General features: G+C 39.8%; 1 protein-coding gene across 2 annotated transcripts in view; it reads left to right on the plus strand.

The window, feature by feature from the left end:
- The window catches only part of CSMD1 (CUB and Sushi multiple domains 1), a 2,110,588-nt gene that overhangs the window by 1,319,164 nt on the left and 767,760 nt on the right, over window positions 1-23,664 (plus strand). For both annotated transcript variants that reach the window (XM_017501161.1, XM_017501162.1), the window contains exon 7: window positions 10,935-11,012. In XM_017501161.1, the coding sequence (XP_017356650.1) occupies window positions 10,935-11,012 (78 nt within the window). The remainder of the gene's footprint in view (window positions 1-10,934; window positions 11,013-23,664) is intronic.

The raw sequence follows: 23,664 nt of genomic DNA on the forward strand, positions 1-23,664 counted from the left end.
AAAAAAAAAAAAAAAAAAAAAAAAACTGGTGTTTCAGGACAGCCGGATCCTCCGGTTATTCAAAAGTCACAACTGTTAGATGTTCACATTGCCTGAAGCTGTTTTGAATCGTGTCAGCGTCTGAAGGCTCTACAACTTTGCTCCATGAAATAAACCTTCCAGGGATTAGTTTACACACCTGCCGCTAGGTATCATTCAGGTTTCCCATGTGTCATGGAGGAGAAATGTGCTGGTGTGTGTGTGTATGTGTGCACACGTGTGCCTGTGTATGTGTGTATGAAAGAATAAAGACTTCGGCCACCAATCCTATGAGGTTTCTCCTACTGTGAAAGTCGCCCCTGTTTGAGAGGGTTAGAAAGGAAATGGTTGTTGTTGAGCGTCTTGTTCACAGATCTGAAAGGTCACATGTATTCTACTGAAGAACTTAAAGGAAATGGTTTACGGGAGGCTGTTGTGCTTGGACGGCTCCTGTCATTCCCATAGGTAGAACAGGCAGAAGCAGTGCCAGGAGGAGCAGGAGTCGTGTTCCACTAGCTTCTCCTCTCTCTCCCCCTTCTTTTTTCTTTTACAAGCTTTATTGATTGATTAAATGGTAAGATGTGTCCGTTTCTCCATTGGAAGTGAAGATGACATGGCATGGTTCCAATTCCTTGGACATCTTACTTGGGTAGTTGACAGGTTCATTCCCAGCGTCCTGTGTATGGTGAAGTTTAAGGGGAAAAGCTGAATAAAGAGGTGTGCTAACATTCCACATTGAATGTAACCAAGACTTGGAAAGGTCTTCCTTTCCTGAAAAGTATTTTCCATGCACCTTGTGGAACTGTGTGGGCGAGGCATTGCATTACCTGCTTCTATTTGCTATCTCATGTGACTTCACAACAGCTTTGAGGGGCTGATGAGGGTCATCTTTATTAAGCACATGAGGAATCGTATTTAAAGGCGTTTCTAACCTGCCAAGGTGACATCTCTAATGAGTTCTAGAACAATGATTAAGTCTTTCTTACAACTAACTTCAAAATCCCCACTGTGTGTGAGACTTTTCCTATTAAAGATCCAAAAGCTAGACACATACAGAACTGGAAATGCCTTCCACACCTGAGACATGGAAACGCAGTCAGTGTCTATTTGTACATAGTGAGTGCCTGATCCAGGGGCCACAGTGTGTTCTACATGAATGATACCCCTGGAGTTGCCCCAACTCATCTGACCACCCTGCCCAGCAGCACACTTTCCTCTGTGCATAGTGCATCTTCTCCGTTCATCGAAACACTCTTGTACAAGATGTATTATTTCCCTTACATTTCAGAAGGAGTCACTGAAGCTAGTTTTCTCAGACTCTGCATTGTAATGAATGGTCTAGGGAAAATGGAAAACTCTGAATTAAATGCCGCCCACTTTTCTGGAGATTCTGCATTATCTGCCTGGAAAAAGAATGAAAAACTAGACTTCTAGGGTCATTAAAATAATTCAAGCCCTCCCTTTAAAAGATGAAAAGATCCCAGGCTGTTGGTTCAGAATTTCAGAACATCTCAGAGGTGAGATTGGAGCTCAGCTGTCTGAACATCTAGGGCAGTGGCTTTTTTGCTAAAACTGGGATTTTTGTAAAAGTGTTGTTCACCTTGCGAGGTGAAATGGCTTTTAATAATCCCAATAGGAAAATTTGGGGAATTACAGTGCCAAAGCTTTTAATTTAATGAGGTATAGAAAAGAAGAATGAGTTAAGAGAAAAAGACACGAAATCTTTCACAGAATTTGTGAGTTGTCCGAGATACCTCTATTTGCCACCTCAGGAATATTTTCTTCAGCTTACTCGTAGACTTCAGGAAGAACGCTGTTGTTGAGCTCATCATGCCACCCCTTGTTCTGCCTCCCCCTTGGCCGTCTCTTACCTTCTGGCACCTTCCATTCCTCCTCTCTTTGTGGTGGCAGTGAGGGGAATGCTTAAAATGACTCTGATGGTGTAAACCAATAGATCACTATAAGACTAAGTAAAATAATCTTTAAATCCCAGCTGGTTCCAAGTTAAATCCTGAATATGCTTATGCCTGAAAACTGAAATCACAGGGAAATACATGATTTAAATGGGGCTCCTCATTTGGTAAGGAAATGTGAGATGAATAGTTAATTTCCTTTCTTCCAATAAAGCATCTTAAGCTAATTACCCTTTATATTAGTAACAGTCTGGTCATCAAGGTTTTGTGGATGCTCTCACGCTAATCCTCCACACTACCTTGACACGTGTAATAATATAACTTCATATAGGAGAAATGTATCTTTTAATTTAGTGGGGCTATGAAGCGATATTAAACTAAAAGATTCTGGTAACCAATCAGGAGCATCAACAATAAAAACGGTTCACCTTGTGAAGTACATAAGTGCCTATGTCTTTTCTAGGGCCAAAGATGACTTACAACACGGGGCTTTAAGGGGATGGTTTCCCTGACCAGGAAAGGACGCTGACTGGTTTAAGGGTAGAAATAAAATTTGGTAATCTAGTTGCTAAAACCTGGTTGTCAGTTTTTCTCAAAGGTCCCTATTCAAGGACATCCAAAATCTAATAAAAAAAAATGGAGGAATGTCTGAATCTCCGTAAGCTGATAATGGGAGATACAGTCAAAATAACCTTGTGAGGACAACAATTATTTCCAGACTTTTAAAAAAACAGAGAGTTGTACTTGCAACTAGCTTCTCAAAATAATGCACAGACCCTGAGGAAATAGATTTTTCTCAAAAAATGATCCAATAGAGCATTGTTTTAAAGGCAAATAAAAATAACATAGCATTTTTCAACTACCAGATTACTAAGTATTTGCAGGTACTAAAACTCAATGTGGGAAAAGATGCTTTGGTTAAGATATTCTTGTATATACCAGATGAAATAAACTTGTACTACAGTTCTAGAAATCAGTTTAGCATAGCAGATTAACAGCCTTGACTAAAGAATCCTAATTCTAGCAAATTATTCTTGGAAACTGACCAGAATTTGATAGGTGATTGGTGTAAGGTGCAATTGCAATAAGGTAGAAAAACTAATTTCTAATAATAAAGGAATTAAGTACATTACAAATAATCTATTAAAAATATCCTAGGAAAGAATGTTCAAAGAGGTAATAAAGGCAGAATAATCATATATTAACAACTTTCTTTTTATTCTATAAGTTTTATGTGAGTGTTTTGGCCTATCAACTTATATATACAATGCACATAGCATTCGTAATAAATACATAAACATCCTAACAGTGGTTGTCTGTGGTGATGGGTTATACAGTTACTTTTTTCTTCTTCATGATTTAAAAATTTTTTCAAATATTCTGCAATAACCTGTCAGCCTATTCTTTTATGGATGTGTGACAGGAACCCTGTGTTCAGCTGAGCTAAGGAGAAAGTCCTACAACAGTATCTTCATGAATATTTCACCATAATGATAACTGATAAATAAAAGCATTTCATTGAAAAGAAAAAATTAATAAGAAGTGACTCAGTGTATATCTTTTCTTATAATGGGACTGATATTAGTAGATGATTAATTGTATTTAAACAACTAACATACAAGTTCATTAAAATGGTTCTGAAATAAATGTTTAAAGAATTGATTAATCAAAAGCTGAATTTAAAAAACTTAGCAAGATAGGAAGGTATGTTCACTAATGATTAAGTATTCTATTTTAAAATGTAATAATTATGGATGAAAAGAAAAATTTTAAGTGTAAGATGTGGTTAAAGTAAGGGGTATAATTTCTGAAGCAGACTGTTGACTTATGGCAAAATCAGCAGGTTCTAGTATCAGACTTCACCAGAGCAGACAATGCTTCTACCACTTCAACCTGTGTGACCTCTGTTGAATCATTTACCTTCTTTGTAACTCATTTTTTAAATAATTGGGTTAATCATGCAGAAAAGAAAAAAATGATCGTGCAGAACAGGAAAAAAAAGGTGGAACCATGTTTTCAAGGTGATGAGCTTTAGGGCAGACATGGAGGCTCAGGTTTTAGACTGGAAGATGGGTCCCTCCCTGCAGGAAAACAGCCACAGTAGGGACACAGCTTCTACTGATGTTTACAGTGTGTCAATGTAAATCACACATTAACAATAATTAGCTGAGAATAAGAAATTGGATCAGTGCCTACTTAGAAATTTAATGAGTCTTAGACTGTTTAACTACAGAGGTGTTTTGATGAGTAATTTGCAAAAAAAATTAAATGTGTGTTTAAAATATAAAGTGATCTGAATTTTGATGACTGTTCCTCAGTGTAAAACACAATAAAATCTAATGAAGAAATGTTAAAATTTGGAGGGGAAGGGCATTATGTAATTGTATCTATTAATGAATAACTTAAACATTTTGAAAGCAATTCTAAATTCTAATATTTGAAAATAACTTATTATAGTGTAAATGATCCAAGAAAAAACAGAGTTCTAGAATCAGCGAAACAATGTAAAGAACTGAAATTTCTCCAGGTGTATTGTATTCAGAACGTTTCACTTAAAAATAAAAATTGATAAAGCTCTGAGATAATTCAAGAAAAGTTAATTTTTATTTTGCAGTAATAAAGTAGATAAAATGTTCCAAACAACCAATGAGCCATTAATTTTTTTTTTTTTTTTTTTTTTTTTTTTTTTTTTTTTTTTTTTTTTTTTTTTTTTTTTTTTTGGTAGAGACAGGGTTTTGCCATGTTGGTCAGGTTGCTCTTGAACTCTTGACTTCAGGTGATCCCCCGCCTCAGCCTCCCAAAGTGCTGGGATTACAGGCATGAGCCACTACACCTGACCCAAAAATTCTAAGTATACTGTTTGCCCACATGTAAGTTAATACATACAGTGAAAGTGGAAATTCCATTTTCTGTAATACTATAAAAGGAGAAGGTAAATGTAAAAGATTAGTGACTTAGGGAGTGTGATTGCTTACTTCTCAAATTTAACAGAAATCTATTGATTTAGTAATTGTAAGATAAATTAGAGAACAATAGTATTTCTGACAGTATTGAAGCTCAATAGATTATAATGTTATATATGGAGCTTATTGTGCATGTATATAATATGTAATATGTTATTAACTTTATAAATAAGTATAAACATGTATTATTGACTTATATTTTATAGATTTATATATATCAAATATATATGTACATGTATATGTGCCTATCTATCTATCTATCCATCTGCATAGTGAGCACTTGCAATTCTAAGGATTTACGAGGATTTCACTGTTATTACCACCAATAGCAGTAATATTCTTTTAGTGCTCTACTTAAATAAAACTTTTTGCCTAGAAGAGGCATTGATAAAATTACAATAAACCTGTGAGTTAATGAAAAGTCCAAGACACAAGATATGTATTTTCACCCACTTCTTTCAAACCCTGAATTCTTCAAATTTGCCTATAGTTGGTCTACATACACAAAACAGTTTCCTCTGTGATTTGTGAGGATTTGAAGTAGCATCTCTCCTTATATTCAGTAAGTTACATTTGTTTGAAAGAATTTTACATTTTATTTATTTATTTGGGGTTATCTGAGCTCGCCTTTATAGGTAAAGCGTCTTTTTCTTTTTTTTTTAATGACTGTTGAGGTTCTTGCTTTTAAATTCTTGTATGTATATACCCAGAAGAGGAATTGCTGAACCACATGGTAATTCAATATTTTGGGTTTTTTTTTTAGACTTTAAGTTCTGGGGTACATGTGCAGATTTTGCAGGATTGTTACATAGGTACACACATGCCATGGTGGTTTGCTGCCTCCAACCCCCCATCACCTACATTAGGCATTTCTCCTAATGTTATCCCTCCTCAATCTCCCCACCCCTTGCTACCCCTCCCCTATCCCCCATCCCCAACAGACCCCGGTGTGTGATATTTCCCTGTGTCCATGTGTTCTCATTGTTCAACAGCCACTTATGAGTGAGAATATGAGGTGTTTGGTTTTCTGTTCTCGTGTCAGTTTGCTGAGAATGATGGTTTCCAGCTTCATCCATGTCCCTACAAAGGACATGAACTCATCCTTTTTTATGGCTGCGTACTATTCCATGGTGTATATGTGCCACATTTTCTTTATCGAGTCTATCATTGATGGGCATTTGGGTTGGTTCCAAGTCTTTACTATTGTAAACAGTGCCCCCTTTAAGACACTGAATGGTATTATCTAATGCAGGAAAGTACAGGTGTAGTTAGAGCAGAAGATAGGACTTGGCTTCCTTAAAGAGGTCTTGGAAGCTCAGTGGATCCTGAGGAATGTGGGCATCTGGCTGTGGGGGACCAGTACATGGGATGACAGGCAGGGATCAGACAGCAGGCTGAGCTTTACCAGCAGAGGAAGAGGGCAGAACGTTCCGGCTCGAGAGGGCAGAGAAAGTAGTGGCACAAGTAGAAATAATTATATTCATTACTTACATTATTGTCACTTTAAAAAAATAATAACCCATTGTCAGCCAGGCACAGTGACTCACACCTGTAATCCCAGCGCTTTTGGAGGCTGAAGTGAGTGGATCACCTGAGGTCAGGAGTTCGAGACCAGCCTGGCCAACATGGCCTAACACTGTCTTTACTAAAAGTACACAAATTAGCAGGGCATGGTGGTGGGCGCCTGTAATCCCACCTATTCAGGAATCTGAGGCAGGAGGATAGCTTGAGCCGGGAGGTGGAGGTTGTAGTTAGCTGGGATTGTGTCACTGCAATCTAGCCTGGGCGACAAGAGTGAGATTTGTCTTAAAAAAAAAAAAAAAAAAAGTAAAAGAATCTGTTATCATTCCAGCATAGTAACAGTTTCCTCAAATTTTCAACCTACAAAAAGTGTGTTTTAACCTAACCCTTGAGAATATAATGAAGGCAGCTGCTATAGAAGAAAAAAAGAGAAAACAAACAATTAAATAAAACAGCAAACGAAATTAGTGTATTCCTTAGGTTTAATTATGGTTGTGTTTTTTGATCTTTTCAGCCCTTAAACTAAAAATATTTCCCCCAAAACTTACCTTCCTAAATGCTGTTATGAGAAAAGAGATTGATCATATCTGTTTGAAGTTTTTGTTTGTTGGTTTTAGGGAATTTTTTTTTAATCTCACATACTTCTTTGTTTGCGATGAGAAAACTTAACATCAACGCTCAGCAACTTTGAAGCATAGAGTACATTTTTATTAACTGCAGTCACTATGAGGTACCAGGGATCTCTTGAACTTACTCCTGTCAAACCGAAATTGTCAATCTTTTAACCAGCATCTCCCCAGTTCCCCCAGCCCTGGCCCCTGGAGACCACAATCTATTTGAAATTGTTGAATCTGAATTACTGAGGAATCATCTTAGCCAAGAGAGACCAGGGAATGTCAGACTAACTTTATTGTGCATTGAAGTTATCTTCCATAAAATAAAACAAAAAAAAACACCTCATACAAAAGCTAGATAACTGTACTGACAAAACAAAGCTAAAAGGACCAAGCTCACCTCTAAAGGTTGTGATTTAGTAGGTCTGATATTAGACACAAAAATTATTTTTTTTATCGATCAGAAGAGATTTATATCATTCATTCCAAGATGTGAGAATGAATGACTGAATAGATTAATTCAGGGGAAAGTACAGGCTATTGCAGGGATTTGCCATAGGTGACTTACCTCAGCAGCTCTGGTTTTCTCCTCTCTCTCTCTCTCTCTCTTTTTCTCCTATGTCTCTCTCTCTCTTCTATTACTTTGCAAATAAAAATCTCTCTCTGCTCAGCTCTGAGGCAAGTTGGAAGGAGGAAGAGGAAGGGTGTGGAAGGAGGAAAAGAGAAGGACCCAAAGGAAATGTGGGGAGAAGTATCTAGACACCCGGTGACCCAGGATGCACAAGTCACTTTCCCTTTTTGTGCAACGTCTCCAAGATTAGCAGAGCTGTCCAATAAGAGAATTACAGCTCAGGGAGCAGATCTTCTACAGCAGTGTAGCACCATCTTATTGAAAAATAATAAATAAATACATATATTCCCTGGTGGAAATTTAGCTTTACAGACCATCAAACACTCATTTGCAAGAGTAAGAAATTTATTAGCTTATCCAGCTCTCAGATAGGTCCTGTGTATTCCTGTACCGTGATCGTCCCCCAGAGATTGCTGGAATTTCTGTTTCTACTCTGAGTGAATGGAGTTCTGTGTGTCTTATCTGTTTAGAGTAGGTGACATGTGCTTGGAGTTTTATGCTCTTTATTATTTCCCATTGATTTTCTTGTTCGTTATTTATTGTGCATTAATCTCCTCTCTCGTGAGTAACTTCAAGATAAAGTTATTTCAGCACAAGAAAGTAGGGATGACGCATTTGCCGTTTTGGATGAAAACATTGTCCTGGGGAGAATCTTGCGGAAGGCAGCTGAGTATGCAGCCAACAGAACTGCAGTAGCGGAAGCAGATTTCCCATCTCGTGTTCCCTTTTCTGTGGTATCAGTCACCACCACACGGAGATGAGGATGAGAAAAAACACAAATGAAGAGGCAGAAGAGAAGGGGAGGAAGACGTCAGGAGCTGTGGCTGCACCACTGCAAGTGACTCTCTGAGAGTTGCTTCGTGCAGGCTATTTGTGACTCGGTGCCTTTTGGATGGGGTTAGCCGTGAGCTGGATGTTGTCAGCCTGGGATGGGCGATTGTCTGTCTCTGGCCTTTCTCTGAAAGGGGCTGGGGATGGACAGCGACCCTCTGGCCAGCTCTTTCTTGGAGGGGGATCTAGATGGTGCATCTCCTTGTCTTCCATTTGTGAGCACAGTCAACACCAAGATCCCTGTGGTCCAGTCATGGCCCTGATGACAACAATTTGTTTGAGCCATGTAACCACGCTGGACTTATTTCCTCATTCCTAAGCCACACTGTTGGGAAGAGCTCCTCAAAGTTTATATATTCCCTCCAGTCTCTCGCTTCTCCTTACCCTTGTAAAATACTCAGGAAAAGTGCTTGTCTTAGTCTTTTTGGGCTGCTATAGGAAAATATCTAAATAGCCTAAAAATATTGAAAAAAAATCTGAAAAAGGTGTGTCATGAATGTGTAAAGCCTATGTAGATATGAATCTATGTTGTAAGCAACTGTTTATGTTATCAGTAAGTCATCTGGTCAACAGTAGGCTATTTTCAGTTAGGTTTTTGGGCAAGCGAAAAGATATACGCAGTTTTTTGGCTGTGTGTGGTGAGAGAGTGGTCAATGCCTCAATCCTTGCATACTTTAGGGGTCCCCTGTATGTACTTCATGTCTATATAAATCTCCTTACATGCATGTGTACACACACACACACACACACACACACACTTTTTTACTATAAGGATTTACGTGATTATGGAGGCTGACAAGACCAAAGACCTGCCAAGGGGCGAGTCAGCAAAAAAAAATAAAAAATAAAAAATAATAATAATAATAATGCTGTTTCAATTTAAAGCCCATCAGACAGGAAAGAGTCTTTCCTCCTCCAGGGAAAGCCAGCCTTTTGTTCTATTTGGGCCTTCAACTGATTGGACCAGGCCCACCACACTGGGGAGAGCTGTCTGCAATTCTGTCTGCTGATTCAAATGTTAATATCATCTGCAACATCCTCACAGACACACCCGGAATCTTGTGTGGTTCAATGCCTGAGCACCTCACGGTGCAGTCAAGTTCACACATAAAACTAACCCTAACACCTATTTGCACAGACAGTCAGTCTCAGAGGGAACTAACTTACCCAGGTCATGGGGCAACCGCATCGTAAGGAAATATTTGCAACCAATCTGCCTGCTGGCAGCTGCTATAGGTCCAGTCTCATATGAGGACCCCAGAAATGTTTCCATTGGCCTCTTAGTAAAGCCAAGTGTGGGGTTGCTTAGAAGTTCATAACATTTTATAATCACAAGATGTATACCCCATGGTTTTTCATAAATGACAAAAAAAAAAAAAAAGAAACTTCCTAAAATGTTTAATGCAGGACCTAGTAACTCAAGAAACATCTTTAACTCATAGAATTATGAGGCTAGAAACCAGGATCCTATGTGCCTTTTGCACTGCCTGGGAAGTGTCTGGAGGGACTGGCAGTGCATAGCATTTTGTGGACAGCAGTTAGAGCATGCCTTTCCTCTCCTTGCTCCCCATCCTTACAGATTCGCTAAACTTTGTGGGGGCTGCACAGCAACATATTCAAGCTTTTGTACATGGCATTTCAGGCTGGGGTATGGAAAATGACTGGGGCACTGTGTATGTTATTTGTGCATGGGAATGAAACTCCTTGACCCTGAAACAGGACAGGGAGTGGAGTGTGTGGTGTGATAAGGAACACTGAAAACAGACTCCTGAGAATGCAGTTTGAGAGTGTACAGGGTCACAGGTGCCTCAGCAGCCCACCTCAAATGACCATCTACTAGGTGTTTGTGGTTAATACAAGCTCTTTCCATAAATACTTGGTGGACGGATGCTGGGGCAGACTCTCTCAGAAGAGCTCCCCCATCCCCGCTCAGCTGGAACTGTCTGAGTGCCTCATTCTTGGAGTTCATTTCAAGCTATAAGCTCTGCAAACTTTAAATGACTAAGTGAATGTATGAATCCATGAATGAGCAACTGGCGTTTTCATCTAAACTTTTTCATGAGTATAGCACATTTAGACAACTCTGTAGTCGGGACGCATGCATGGAGAGAGTGATCTGTCTGAACACTTTGGGGAAATGATGATTTCTGGAATGTGCCATTCCCACCGTCAATAGCACTAGATGAATAAGTCAACGGCAGCACGTGTCATTTTTAGCTTCTGACACTGTTTTTGTCAGATGTGACGGTGCTGCTTGATCGCCTCGCATTGATTGTTTAGAAGCTCTTTGACGTCACTCGCTTGGTGTCATTCACCTCTTAGAACATTTTCCACTTTCAGGGGTTGATAGAAAGCAGTTACGACGCGGCATGCTGTGAGGGTAAAACGCTGGTTTACGATCTCCAAGTCTTACCTACTGATGGTCTTGTTTTGTTTCTTCCAGTGAAAAAGGCGATTGAGTTGAAGTCGAGAGGAGTCAAGATGCTGCCAAGCAAGGATGGGAGCCATAAAAACTCAGTCTGTGAGTCCCTTTCCTTTCTGTACGGGGAGCGGTACGCAGCGTGAGGGGGAGCAGGGGAGTGCGCAGGGCAGTGAAGGAAAGGCGACCTCACCCACTGCCTTGCCCACTTTGTGTCTTCCTTCCCTTCTACATCCGAAAGCATTTCCTGGGAGAAAGAGCATGCCCTGACTCCACATTGTTGAGGAGGAAGGCTCTGGTGGTTCACATCTGCCCTGATCACTGGATGAGACTGGACCCTCCAGATGTGTCTGTTAAGTAAATGTGACATGGTCCAGCATTTTCATACCCCTCTCTCTCTGTCCTAACACACTCCACACACGCCAGACTGATCTCTGGAAAGGAGAAGTCCGTTCTAGTCTTTTGTCTGTGAAAATGTGATTGATCATTCACTGCCTGGAGAGCAAAATAGCTTTGGGGAAAGGGCTACATGCTTCCAAAGAGAAAACAAGACCTCAGACATGTGTGTCTTGCTGATGACTATTGCCGGTGCCCGGGACATGGCAGACACCCGATCAACAGCTGTGAGAGGAATGAAGGTGTCTGCCACCCCTGCCATGCTGCTGCCTTTTCCTCGATGCCCCCCATCATCTCTCAGCCACAGGAACTCCTGGCATGCCTAGACTGTGTCATGGTGCTTCTCTACCAGAAGGGCCCTGTGTCACTTAGCTGAAAGCCGACAGCCTGTATGATCTTTGGAGACTTGTTGGGCGGCCTCTTCTTTCTCTGCAGGTGCAGTCAGGTCTCCCCTGTTTGTTCTCCCCCCACGGCCTTGCTCATGTCATAACAGTTACTGGATACCAGCTTCACTGTGGGTTTGCTTTTCTTACAAATGGGAGATGAGTATCCCCTACTGAGATACCAAGTGGGTCGAGCTCCAGTAGGGATCGTTTTCTGCTCAGGCTCCTTCTAGAGCTTTCCACTCATTGGTTGTGTTTTCTTCATTGGGTTGCTTCCCTAGCAGTCTTTTCGTGTGATGTTTCCAGCCTTGCTCCGTGGGTGTGCCTTTCCCTGGTGTTTTGCCTCTGTGCATGTCGTTTCTCCATTGCCTAGGAGTTAGCGGAAGGGCTGGGATGGACATCTGAATTCCCTCGGGTCAACCAACTCTATTTACATCTGCATGCTAGAGCAGCCTTCTGCCTGAGGTTTTATATGCAATAAATATTCTGCTAAAAATTAAATAAAAACAAATAATCAAAAACTTTTGAAAACGATGCTGTAGATTGACCTACATCTTCAACACTTTAGGGTTTTCTGACAGTGGCTTGTGTGACAATAATTCATAGTTTGTGCTCAGTCCTGTGCAGGTTGGGAGGACAGAGAGATAAACCTGTCCCCTGGGCCTCAGAGGCAGGCAGGAGCCACCACATTCTAACACTCTTGTCCTTACATCTCTCCCCCTTCCAAGAAAACAAAACCAATCCCTATAAATGTTTGTATGGCACTTTCTATTGAATAGACACAGCCAGTCACCCTTTAATGAAATTAGACTGGAAAGGATGGGAAATCTCAAGGGAGAAAAAAACAGAAACAGCCAAAGGAATAAGGGCTTTGGATTTTTTTTTAAATACAATCTTAATATTTTGATATTGTTAACTTTTAGTGTAGAATGTTCTGTAGAGGAAGATACAGTATTACAATATTTTGAAAATTATTTTTATGATAAAACCTTGAAGAAATGATCAAAGATCCAATGTAGAACCACATATCCGGCGAAACTCTTATTCAAATCAATATCATGTCTGATATCCAATCAATTGGGCGTCAGATTTTTCTGCTACTGTAACATTCAGGCAGAGCTTTTTCTTTTTAATAAGGAGAATATCTCTTCTATCCTTATCTGAACACAAATTGACATATGCATTATGACTCATTTGGTATTGGAAAGTGTTCTGTCCTTTCTTTTAACAGTTTTAAACTACTTTTTTGTCAGACATGGGAATTAATCAGTAGTGAAAATGAGGAATGGAAACCGTGAAGCTTGTAAGGCAAGGAAGGTAATCAATGGTAATGCGTTATTCTGTAGAAAGGTATGACGGAGAAAATGAAATTGGTTCACCGAGGAGAGGACATAGGGTTTGAAATGAGAGTGGAAGGATTCCGTAGCTGTGCACGTGTGTGCCTTATTCAAGTTCAAATGTCATCGCTTACAAAATTAGTGATAAAATAGTAATCCTTTCCAGAGTGTTGCCACACAGATCAACCAAGAAATGTGTAAACGGCCTATTCCAACGTGTGGCAGGCAGTGGGTGTTCTGTACGTCTTAGGAGCCTTCCATATGAAAATGGAGGGAAGTGAAGCACGCGGGGTGGAGGGCAGGGCAGGTGTGCCCACGCCAGGTCACGTTCCAGCCCGTTCTGCATGCCTGAGCCGTTCCGCCCCAGCCCCGTCTTCTCTGTCAGCTCCTCACGAATCCCTTGCTGTCTGCAAGAGATTGCATGTGAAGGTGCCTTACGTTCGATACCCACAGTGACACTGGCGGCACTGTTGCCTGTTGCTGACGTGAGGATTTCGTCTTCTGTGTACAGGGAGGGAAGTGCTGGGGCCTTCAGTGCAGACCTCATTCCTTTCCCAGCCATTCCACTAACGTGAGTCTCTCCACTTCTGCTTCACCCCAAGATCTGGGTTCCTCTGGGAGACCACAGCTCTTGATATTCTAGAGACTAAGTCCAAGCACACAAGTCTGTCTTGCACAAGTGATGTAATCGTTTCCCCAGCTAAGAGTTTTGTTGTGGATATGGCAAAATTGTTGATGGAAAATGTCTAGCTCAGGGTCTGTTAGCTCTTGGTCCACAGCCCCCTCTTAGTGTGTTTTTATTCTGTAAGCTGGATGTTTTTGTTTGTTACTTCCATCTTAGTGTGTTTTTATTCTGTAAGCTGGATGTTTTTGTTTGTTTAGGATCTTTCTTCCTCATGAGACTCCTCTTGGAGTAAAGCAACAGCAGCCGTCGGAATTATCTGTTCACTGCAGAGTGGAGGCTGTCCTGTTAGGAAGTTTTCATCCAGTGCTGCCTTCACTAAAGCCAGACAGGGGCGGATCCTGCTAGAAGCTCCTGTATTCTGCCCATGGGAAGCACCGGGGCATGCATGGGAGGCTGAGCTTTCTCCTGTGGTCCCCTCAAGCTGGCTCTGCTCCAAGGCACAAAAACCAAAGGCCACAGCTCTTTGCAAAGGGAGACCTTATGCATTCCTCTCCCTCTGGATTTCAGCACCAAGTTTTGCCCCTTGTTGCCTCCAGCCTAGAAAGCGGTCACAGCTCAGTGATGATTCCTTCCCATCCCACTGCCCCGTCCCTGGTAGTGTCCCCAGATTCACTCGTTTCTAAGCAGAGCCTTTGAAAGTAGCGCTGCCTTACTGGGTTCTTCTCCAAACAACATCTGTTTCCTGGTAGGACCCTGTCATGGTGATAGAAAATGTTCAAGGGTTTGGTGAACCAAAGAGGGCAAGTTCTACCCAAAGATCCAGATGTTCAAAAATAAAAATAAAAACAAACACTGGGAAAAGCAAGAAATCCATGCCCTCTAACTGTATGGGATTCACCCAAAGTCCTGTTCACTATTACCCTCAACCCTGCTCACTGTCAGGACATCAACTATATGTTTAGGAAGTGCAGAAAAAGAGAGAGACACTGGCAGAGAATGGGAGAATTTCTCTGACACCCTCAGGAATCTTGCAATTTGATGATGAAATAGGTCAGGGTCACTGCTTCAGGTGTCTAAGTTGTTATCCAAGCTTGTCTCAGGACCAAGAGAATTAAGGACCGTGGCCACAAAAGGTGAGGTTACAGTGAAAGTTTAATAAGCGAGAGAATCAAGCTTTCCAAAGCAGAGAGGGACTCTGGAATGAGTTGCTGCTTTTACAGTTTAATTCAAAAGCTTCTGTGAGAAACTCCTCTTATCTCTGTAGCTGTTTGAATAACTTTTCTAATCTGTAAAGCAGTCTGAATAACTACCCCTTATTTATGTCGTTGTGGGTATGTCCCTAGGCAAATACAAAGCACTACTTCTCTTGTTTATATAACTGTGAGTTTGTTTAGAGAAGCCCCCCTCCTCCCTGTGTGAATTCCCAAGGAGCCCGCCATGTATATGCCTGAAAGAGGGAGGAAGCTTTTTCCTGGGAGCTTGCTAATCACATAAAGAACAAAAGCCTTCTGTGCTAGAACCTGCCTGCTCACCTGTGCACATGCTGCCTGAGTTTCCCCAGGCTGCTCTATTTTTGCCTATAGCTGTGATTTTTCAGGCCAGCTGCTTCTCCAAGGACCAGCCTTCACTGTCTACCTAGGTGATTTTTCCTTTTTTTTCTGCTGCAGTGATGGAGGACTGCTCTAATTATAAGATTTAAGAGAGTTACGTTTTTCTGTTTTTGTTTTTGAGATGGCATTTTGCTGTGTTACTGTGTTACCCAGGTTGGAGTGCAGTGGCGTGATTTCAGCTCACTGCAACCTCCACCTCCTAGGTTCGAGGGATTCTCCTGTCTCAGTCACCCAAGTAGCTGGGGGTATAGTTGTGCGCTATCATGCCTGGACAGTTTTTTTGTATTTTTAGTAGAGATAAGCTTTCACCATGTTGGCTAGGCTGGTCTCGAACTCCTGACCTCAGGTGATCTGACTTGGCCTCCCAAAGTGCTGGGATTACAGGTATGAGCCACCACACCCAGCCCACACTCTGTATTTTGTAATGATGGTAACAGTAGATGTCACTCCTTCTTCTCTTCTTCTGAGCATTCTCCTTGGCAGAAACCAGTTTTAGCAGCCCTCAGTGTGGGGATTACTAAGGTAGATAATCTGTGGGCACCCTTTGAACTCCAAAACATATACATCTATAGGAAGAAATATAAGCAAAACATTGGTTGTTATTTTTGAACTAGAGATTTTTTCCCCCATGTAATGTTAAAGACAAATGACTTTACCAATTCGATATTGATTTGTTGTAACTCACTCAGATGAGCTGATGGCACATTCTGTGAACGGAGGAGCATTTGTACTTACAACAGTTTATAGCCATGCGGGATGGGACAGTTAACCCAGAACCATTATTTAATAAAAAGCTGAATTTTTTTTTAATGTGGAAAAATTGAGCAATATAATGCATTGCCTTTATGCCCCTGGGAAAAATAACAACAGAAATTTATAAAATAAATTCACTGGAATTCTCCTATATTCAACCATAAACCATTCATTTCCTTGCCCTTTGTTTCTATTGGGCAATCAATGTTTTCTTACTTTGAAAAAAAAAAAAAGACCTCAAGGAAAACAGTATGATATTCATCTCAAGTTTCCAAAGAGACAGCCCAGTTAATGAAAAGCAATTGATCAAATCTTGTCCTTCAGAGTGACATACAGTGGTTCCATTCCTCTCTGGCTTTTCTTGTGGCTCAGACATAATTTGGAAGGGCAGATTTCAAAACTTGTAGCTCTGTTTTTAGAATGCTACGTAAAGTGATTTCTCAACTACTGTATACACTGAATGATGTAATCCTAACTGGAGAATGGTTTGATTGTCTTTTTTAAATGGCCTGACTGGTTAAACCAATTTCCAAAATGTACTTTAGAAAATAATTTTTCATTTGTAAATTTATCCACTTATAATTGCAGTATTTGGGGTTTTAGTTGCCTTAAGTTTTGAATAATTTATGAACAAATAAAATATACTAGTGGCTAATCTTCTCTTAATTGTTAAACTCCAATATGCTGGAAAAGAAATAAGCTTTAATCCTACATCCTGAAGAGTCTCTTGCCCTCATGTCAACCTCTGAGTTTAGGATGATAGCCACCAGCAATAGAGTTCAGTAGAGCCCAGGGAGGGACGTCAGCAGCAGTCCCCTCTCTGGGATCTGTGGAAGCTGAGGGGAAGGAAAAGAGAGGCCATGCATTCTCATGGATAGGCCTACAATGAGAAATTTTAAAAAGGAGAAAACCATCTCACTAATGTTTTTCTTTGGAAAGTTGTCCCTAGGTGATCCACTTCCAGAATGTGCTGAGGCAGATTACATGGACTCAGATGCATTTCTCTTCAGAATCCCAGAACTTTCTTTCCAAGGCTTATTTGGGAGTCACGGTGGTATCTAACAGGTGCCTGTCTTATTCTTACTTGTCACAGAAGTAGCCTGTGACTTCCACCATTCAGTCTCTAGACCTTCACGCCACCCCTCCCTCCGGCCCATTGGTGAGCCCTGGCCACCCTCAAACATATCCCAAGCCTTTCTTGTCACCTCCAAAGCAGCATCACCCCTCACCTGTCTCGTGGCGTCAACCTCAGCCTCTCCCTGCCCTGACAGGGCCCTACCCTGCACCCAGAGGGATCTGGGTGAAACATCAGTAGAACCACATCTTTTTTTCCATTCCAGGCTCTCAAAGTTTTCCCATCACAGGCAGAATGAATCCAAATTCCTTATGACAACCCAAAGACCCCCTTTCCTCCTACCCTGGCATCCTGGTCCTCTTGGTTTCTGGGTTGTTTCTTTTCTTTTCTTTATTATACTTTCAGCTCTAAAATACATATGCAGAATATACAGGCTTGTTACGTAGGTATACATGTGCCATGGTGGTTTGCTGCATCCATCAGCCTGTCATCTACATTAGGTAATTCTCCTAATGCTATCCCTCCCTAATACCCCCACTTCCTGCTGTCCCTCCCCAAACCCCTGACCCCCTGACAGGCCTCAGTGTGTGATGTTCCCCTCCCTGTGTACGTGTGTTCTCATTGTTCAACACCCACTTATGAGTGAGAACATGCAGTGTCTGGTTTTCTGCTCTTGTGTTAGTTCACTGACAATGATGGTTTCCAGCTCCATCCATGTCCCTGTAAAGGACATGAACTCATCCTTTTTTATGGCTGCATAGTATTCCATGGTGTGTAGATGCCACACTTTCTTTATCCAGTCTATCATTGATAGGTATTTGCATTGGTTCCAAGTCTTTGCTATTGTGAACAGCGCACCAGTAGACATACATGTGTATGAGTCTTTATAATGGAATGATTTATAATCCTTTGGGTATATACCCAGTAATGGGATTGCTGGGTCAAATGGTAGGTTTCTGGGCTGTTTCTTGAGGACATTGGGCACACACCACTCCAGGGACTTTGCTCTCCTCTTTCCTCAGCCTGAAATGATGTCCCAAGGAAGCCATATTCTCTCTTACTCACATCATTTCTTAAAGTTAGTTTTCTCTGGCCCCTATTGCTGATCAACCTACCTAAATAGCATGTATCTTGAGCATCCACAACTTCTCCCATCCAAGTGCTAACCAGGCCCAAGCCTGCTTAGTTTCTGAGATCAGGCACATTCGGGGTGGTATGGCCATTGACTTGAGCATCCACAGCTTCTATCTTCTCCTGATACTTGCTCTGTTTTTGTGTTTTTTAACTTATCACGCCACATATCTCATACACATATGTGTGTGTTTACTTGTATGTGTATCATAAACACATAGAATAACCCTTTTCACTTCATGTCTCCCATGTCCCTAGTAGAATATAAACTAAACTCCACAAGGGCAGGTATGTTTTCTTTTTTTTAATTATTTTTTAAAATATTTTTCTGTAAGTTATTGGGGTACAGGTGGTATTTCGTTCCATGAGTAAGTTCCTTAGTGGTGATTTGTGAGAGTTTGGTGCACCTGTCTCCCGAGCAGTGTACATGGTACCGTATTTGTTGTCTTTTATCCCTCGCCCTCCTCCCACTCTTCCCCACAAGTCCCCAGAGTCCACTGCATCATTCTTATAAGGGCAGGCATATTTTCTGCTTTGTTCTCGGATCTTTATTAAGAATTTATAAAAGTCCCAGGAACACAACAGATGCTCAGTGAGTGTTGGTGAATTGAATAACACAGGGACACAGTTATGGGATGGCATGTCGTGTGGGAAGAGGATGCTCATGTTTTTCTTCAATTGGGTTTTGATATTTCACGTCTTCACTCACGCATTCAACAGTCCCTTGTTGAGGAGCATTCAGAAGCTGTCATAAGGATGATCAGCGTCTGTTCCTTCCCCAGGGGAAATTACAGTCTTGTGGTGTTTCAGATCACCAGTAAATATTTGTCACACAAAGTGCTGTCATAAAGGTAGCAACATTTATTGACGAATGGGTAAAGATGGAAATTCACTGTCTTTCAAAATATTAGTAGATCAACCCATAAAATATAGAAATCTATAGAAGCAAAGGATGGAAAGCCGTAGGAAAGTAGGGGCCATGTGAGGCGTCACCAAGCCCTCTTTAAGGAACTGACTCCGTGGCTGAAATGTCTTATTTATAGATGTTTACTAGATACTGGCTAAAAGAAAACTGTGCCCATTATCAAAATGACATGTATTATATGGAAAAAAGCACAAACAATTAAATAATTCATCAATGTCAATAAAACACAGTAGTTTCAGAATCATTATACCCACTGCCTGGAAGGAAACGGTAAAATTATGAGAAATTATTCACGTTTCTGTCACAAGGTGATAGCGGCTGGTAATAAAAACTAATTGTCAGTCTAATTGTGTGCTCTACTCAGTGAGAAAACATGCTGTAATATACTAATTTTCCTCCATCCCACTGCTGAAGGAGTTCATTTGTTACTGAGTCAATGAGTGAGACATGCTTCCTCTTAGGAAGGTCACTTCAAGAATTTCAGTGAACTGCATCCTGGCTTTCTGCAGAGTGCTTCCCTCGATCCAGAGCTTGAGGTGGGATATGGGGGCAAGGAGGGTGGGATGGAGGGAAAGGAGAATGGAGTGAGGACCTCCATCAGTCTGTATTCCTGACTTAGTTCCCAGGACACCGGGGAACAAAAATTGTAACGCATCCCCTAATCCTATCAACTGCAAATGATGCTCATGTAGTTTCAAGCTCAGAAACTTTATTTCAGAAATCATTTCCAACAGACGTTTTCATCAGGCCATAATTTTCCAGGTAACCAGATATATTTTCGCTCTATTAGTGTGCACGGGGGTAATCTTTGGTAATGAATATGATTCGCTTTACTCATCTATGAGAAACACATTTTGTTTCACAATAATGTTGTTAAGGATACCAGGCGTGGTACTAGATTGCCAGGAATGCCTCTCATCATCAGGTCTTGCTTTTAGGGTTATGAGCGCTGTGTTAGCAGCGTGTGATTTGTCTGAATGGTAGTCGACCAGAGTGATTTGTAATACTGCCGCAGAAAGAGGCATGCCTCCTAATCCGTCTGCCAGATTTCTAACAGTAAGTGCTGTAGATCTTGCTTTAAAGCAGATTTTGACGATGAGAAAAATAATAGCCCCATTAACCTCTAACAGTAGTATAAAGGCTTAATAAAACAAGAAGGATAATTGCTCTAATCTACTTTTCTCCATCATAAAATGTAATAATTTGGAGTTTTGCAATTGTTAAAGACCCTTGTTTTCTTAGCAAAGATCTCTCTCCATATAACATGAATATACTAGATGGTAGAAATTGCTTCATCAATCAGGCAAGTAAATTATGCTTACAGTTTCTAAAGCAGGCTTTGTCACTGCAGGAGCTAAAATATCTTTTAAAATGCTATGGAAAATATTGCTGTGAAAGGGATTGCTGTCTAGATACATTTGAGAAGAACAATATCACTGGTAACTAGAAGCAAAACAAGATGGTTCATCAATTATTTATCATACCATTTACATGATATAATTTTTTAAATAACTGGAAAAAAAAGGATCCATTAAAATACATGAAACAATATATAGCCTGATTGGATTATAGGTGGTTAAACTGAGTTATAACCATAGAAGCAAAAGGTTTGTCAAATGGTTTCAGCATACAATTAACGAATATAATTGATTCACTAAAGGGAAAAACTCACTTTGCAAAATGACCAGAGAGTGCATTCTTTTACTTTAAATAGTGAATGAGAAACAACCAGGAGATGATGGCAGACCTAAAAGAGGAATAAATTTTAGCATTTTCACCACTAGAAGTGCAATGTAACACATGAGTTTTCATCAAATTTTAGAAAAGAAAGTAACTAAATCACTTTCTCTTCCTGTGTAATTGGATGAGAAAAAGTCTGAAACTCTAGAGGATCCTGAATTATTCATGTCTAGTGTCCACACAGTCACGATTCCAGCCGCAGTCAGAAGAGGGAACTGCTATTTTGTTGCAATGAAATCATCTTACTTGATCACATCTTGGTTCCTGAGTAGCTTCAGTCAGAAACTTTAGAAACTAAACTAGTTCATCATTGAGGCTTCTTTATCAATTAAAGCATTCAATTTCATATACAAGGAAACTAAGTGAGCGACACAATTAATTAGCCTTGATATAAACATAGCGAAGACACCAAGTTGTGTACAGACCAAGTACACATCTCTTAAGCCTCGTTTTATTTAAAGCACATTTTAAAGGTGTAAGGAGAAAATCAAAAATATTTTTGATTTAATCCTTTCATTAGAGTGCTTATAGAATTACAGAATCATGAAATTGAAATTGACTTCCATTTTCCAGGGAGAAATCAGTTTGCCCAGACTTGAGAATTCAGCCTCACTGAATGAAAAGTTTCAAAAAAAAAAAAAAAATGGGGAATCAAAAAAAAAAAAAAAAAAATGAACCAACTTAGACTAAATGATGATGATGCTGGTTACTGATGACCTAGCAATGTTGGGCCTGCAATTATTCATGACATCAGGAGAAGCTACCACCTTGCTTCTTCCCTCAGTGGAAAAGGAACATGAATATATTCACCAGAACCCATGACCTGTCAGATCCTGGGCCCCTTACTGTCTACAGTCCCAAATTCTGTGGGCCACATGGCCCATAGATAGAAGGCAAAACAACTGATAAAGTGCTCTCTTTCATAAATCCATTTTCATGGGAGTTCAAATGAGCAGCACTAATATAGAAATAAGGGAATTTAAAAGATGGAAATGAATTTTAATTCAAATGATAAAGAGTAGAAGAAATATATTTTACAAGCTCCTATTGACCTTTTTCAATATTCTTGACCTCTGCTTTCTAACTTGATCCTATACTTTTAGGATTAAAATGAACAATTGGGTTTCCCTTACTGACTGTCATCTTATCTGCAAAATGGAAGAGGTTTAATATAAATCAGGTTTGTGTAATAATGACATTTTAATCTTCAAAAGTTCTCACTTTTTTTCTGATCTGTCCAAATTAATTACCACACTAATCGGATTAAATTAGATAATTTAATTACAGTGAATGATGATATTTATTTGGTTTAGCCCTTGTTTGGTCATATCCCTTGGATTCAATGCATTTACCTTATATTCATAGAGAACAGATGCCCAGAAGCACTCCGTAGTGGTTTGTGTCGAGAAGAAAAATAAGTCATGTTTTAAGATATATGAAAGTATACAGCAAGTCAAGGAGATACTGGGTAATTACAAAGAGTACTGGGTAATCATAAAGAGTACTGGGTAATCACAAAGAGTACTGGGAAATCACAAAGAGTACTGAGTAATTAGTGAAGTGCTTTGGACATGGAAAGCACCATATTTTGCAAGCACTTCGAATTATTGTTATTATTAGAATACTTGCAGGAAGTGTAATTTGCCTGTGTAAATTGCCTATTTTATGGTTTGAACTGCCAGTTTGAAAGGCATGTGGAATAACATCAACCATGTGATGTCCAAAGAAGATACTTTCATTATGTATCTGGAAAAATCACGGTTTCAAGTGAAAATTTGAGATAGCTAATATGTAGGAAATGTGTCATCCCCTGTCCCCCATGAGAAACTCCTAGCAGCTTTTTTTATGTGCAAATATTAAAATGGAAAGTCTAGTACAAGTCTCTACATTTTTGATAGTGGAAAAAACTAGCCCATCTCTTCAGGTGTAGTTTTTGGAAGGGCTGATTTGTCTTGCTTTTACAAAGATAGAAAATAATTAGAAGAATATCAAATGGGTTCAATGAATGCATCTTGTGAAAAATATAATAGTAATTTCTGTGAGATGAAAAAAATGCCATTTTAAATTGGAAAAATGTTTGCTTGTTGATTTATAATCTAAATTCAGTCCATCATGTATTGAATAGCCTCAGACTAGAGTTTAGCTATCATCCTTCCTTTCAACCAAACTGCCATTTGACTAACTGTTAAACACAATTTGCTAGAATCTTTTTAACAATTATTTATAACACATTTTTAACCTAAATTTCCTCATTGGATGCTTTTGTAAAACTTATAAACATTTTCCTCTAGTACTATCATCCTTCTAGATAATATTATTCTTCTATTTGCTAGAAAGAAATGAGCAAGTATTGTTCTCTTCTGTATCTGTGATAAACTCTAATTATCATAAGATAAAGCCAGACTTGTGTTTCTCATCATTTTATATTAATATTCAATCTATTAAGAGAATTAATTGGAGTATATTTAATAAAAGTGGGGTTAGCATACAGGACATGTTAAGTAATTCTTTTTTTGTGTTGTTACTTGGCATTTCTTATGAGAAATTAAGTGTTTTCTGGAAAAGGGCATTAGCTTGCAAATTCTGCATCACAGCACTATAATTTTAGTTGGATTAGTATCCTTGCCCATGTTCCAAAGTCTTCCAGCATTTATTGCATCTATAAGATAAACATGATTTTCTGACAGTGACTTAAAGGTCCTTGGAAACATATTCCTCTTTGCTTCTATAATATCCTTGCACTACACTTCTTCGGTAACCACACACACACACACACACA

This window comes from Cebus imitator, unplaced genomic scaffold (assembly GCF_001604975.1).
Source record: "Cebus imitator isolate Cc_AM_T3 unplaced genomic scaffold, Cebus_imitator-1.0 Scaffold279, whole genome shotgun sequence".
NCBI lineage: Eukaryota > Metazoa > Chordata > Mammalia > Primates > Cebidae > Cebus > Cebus imitator.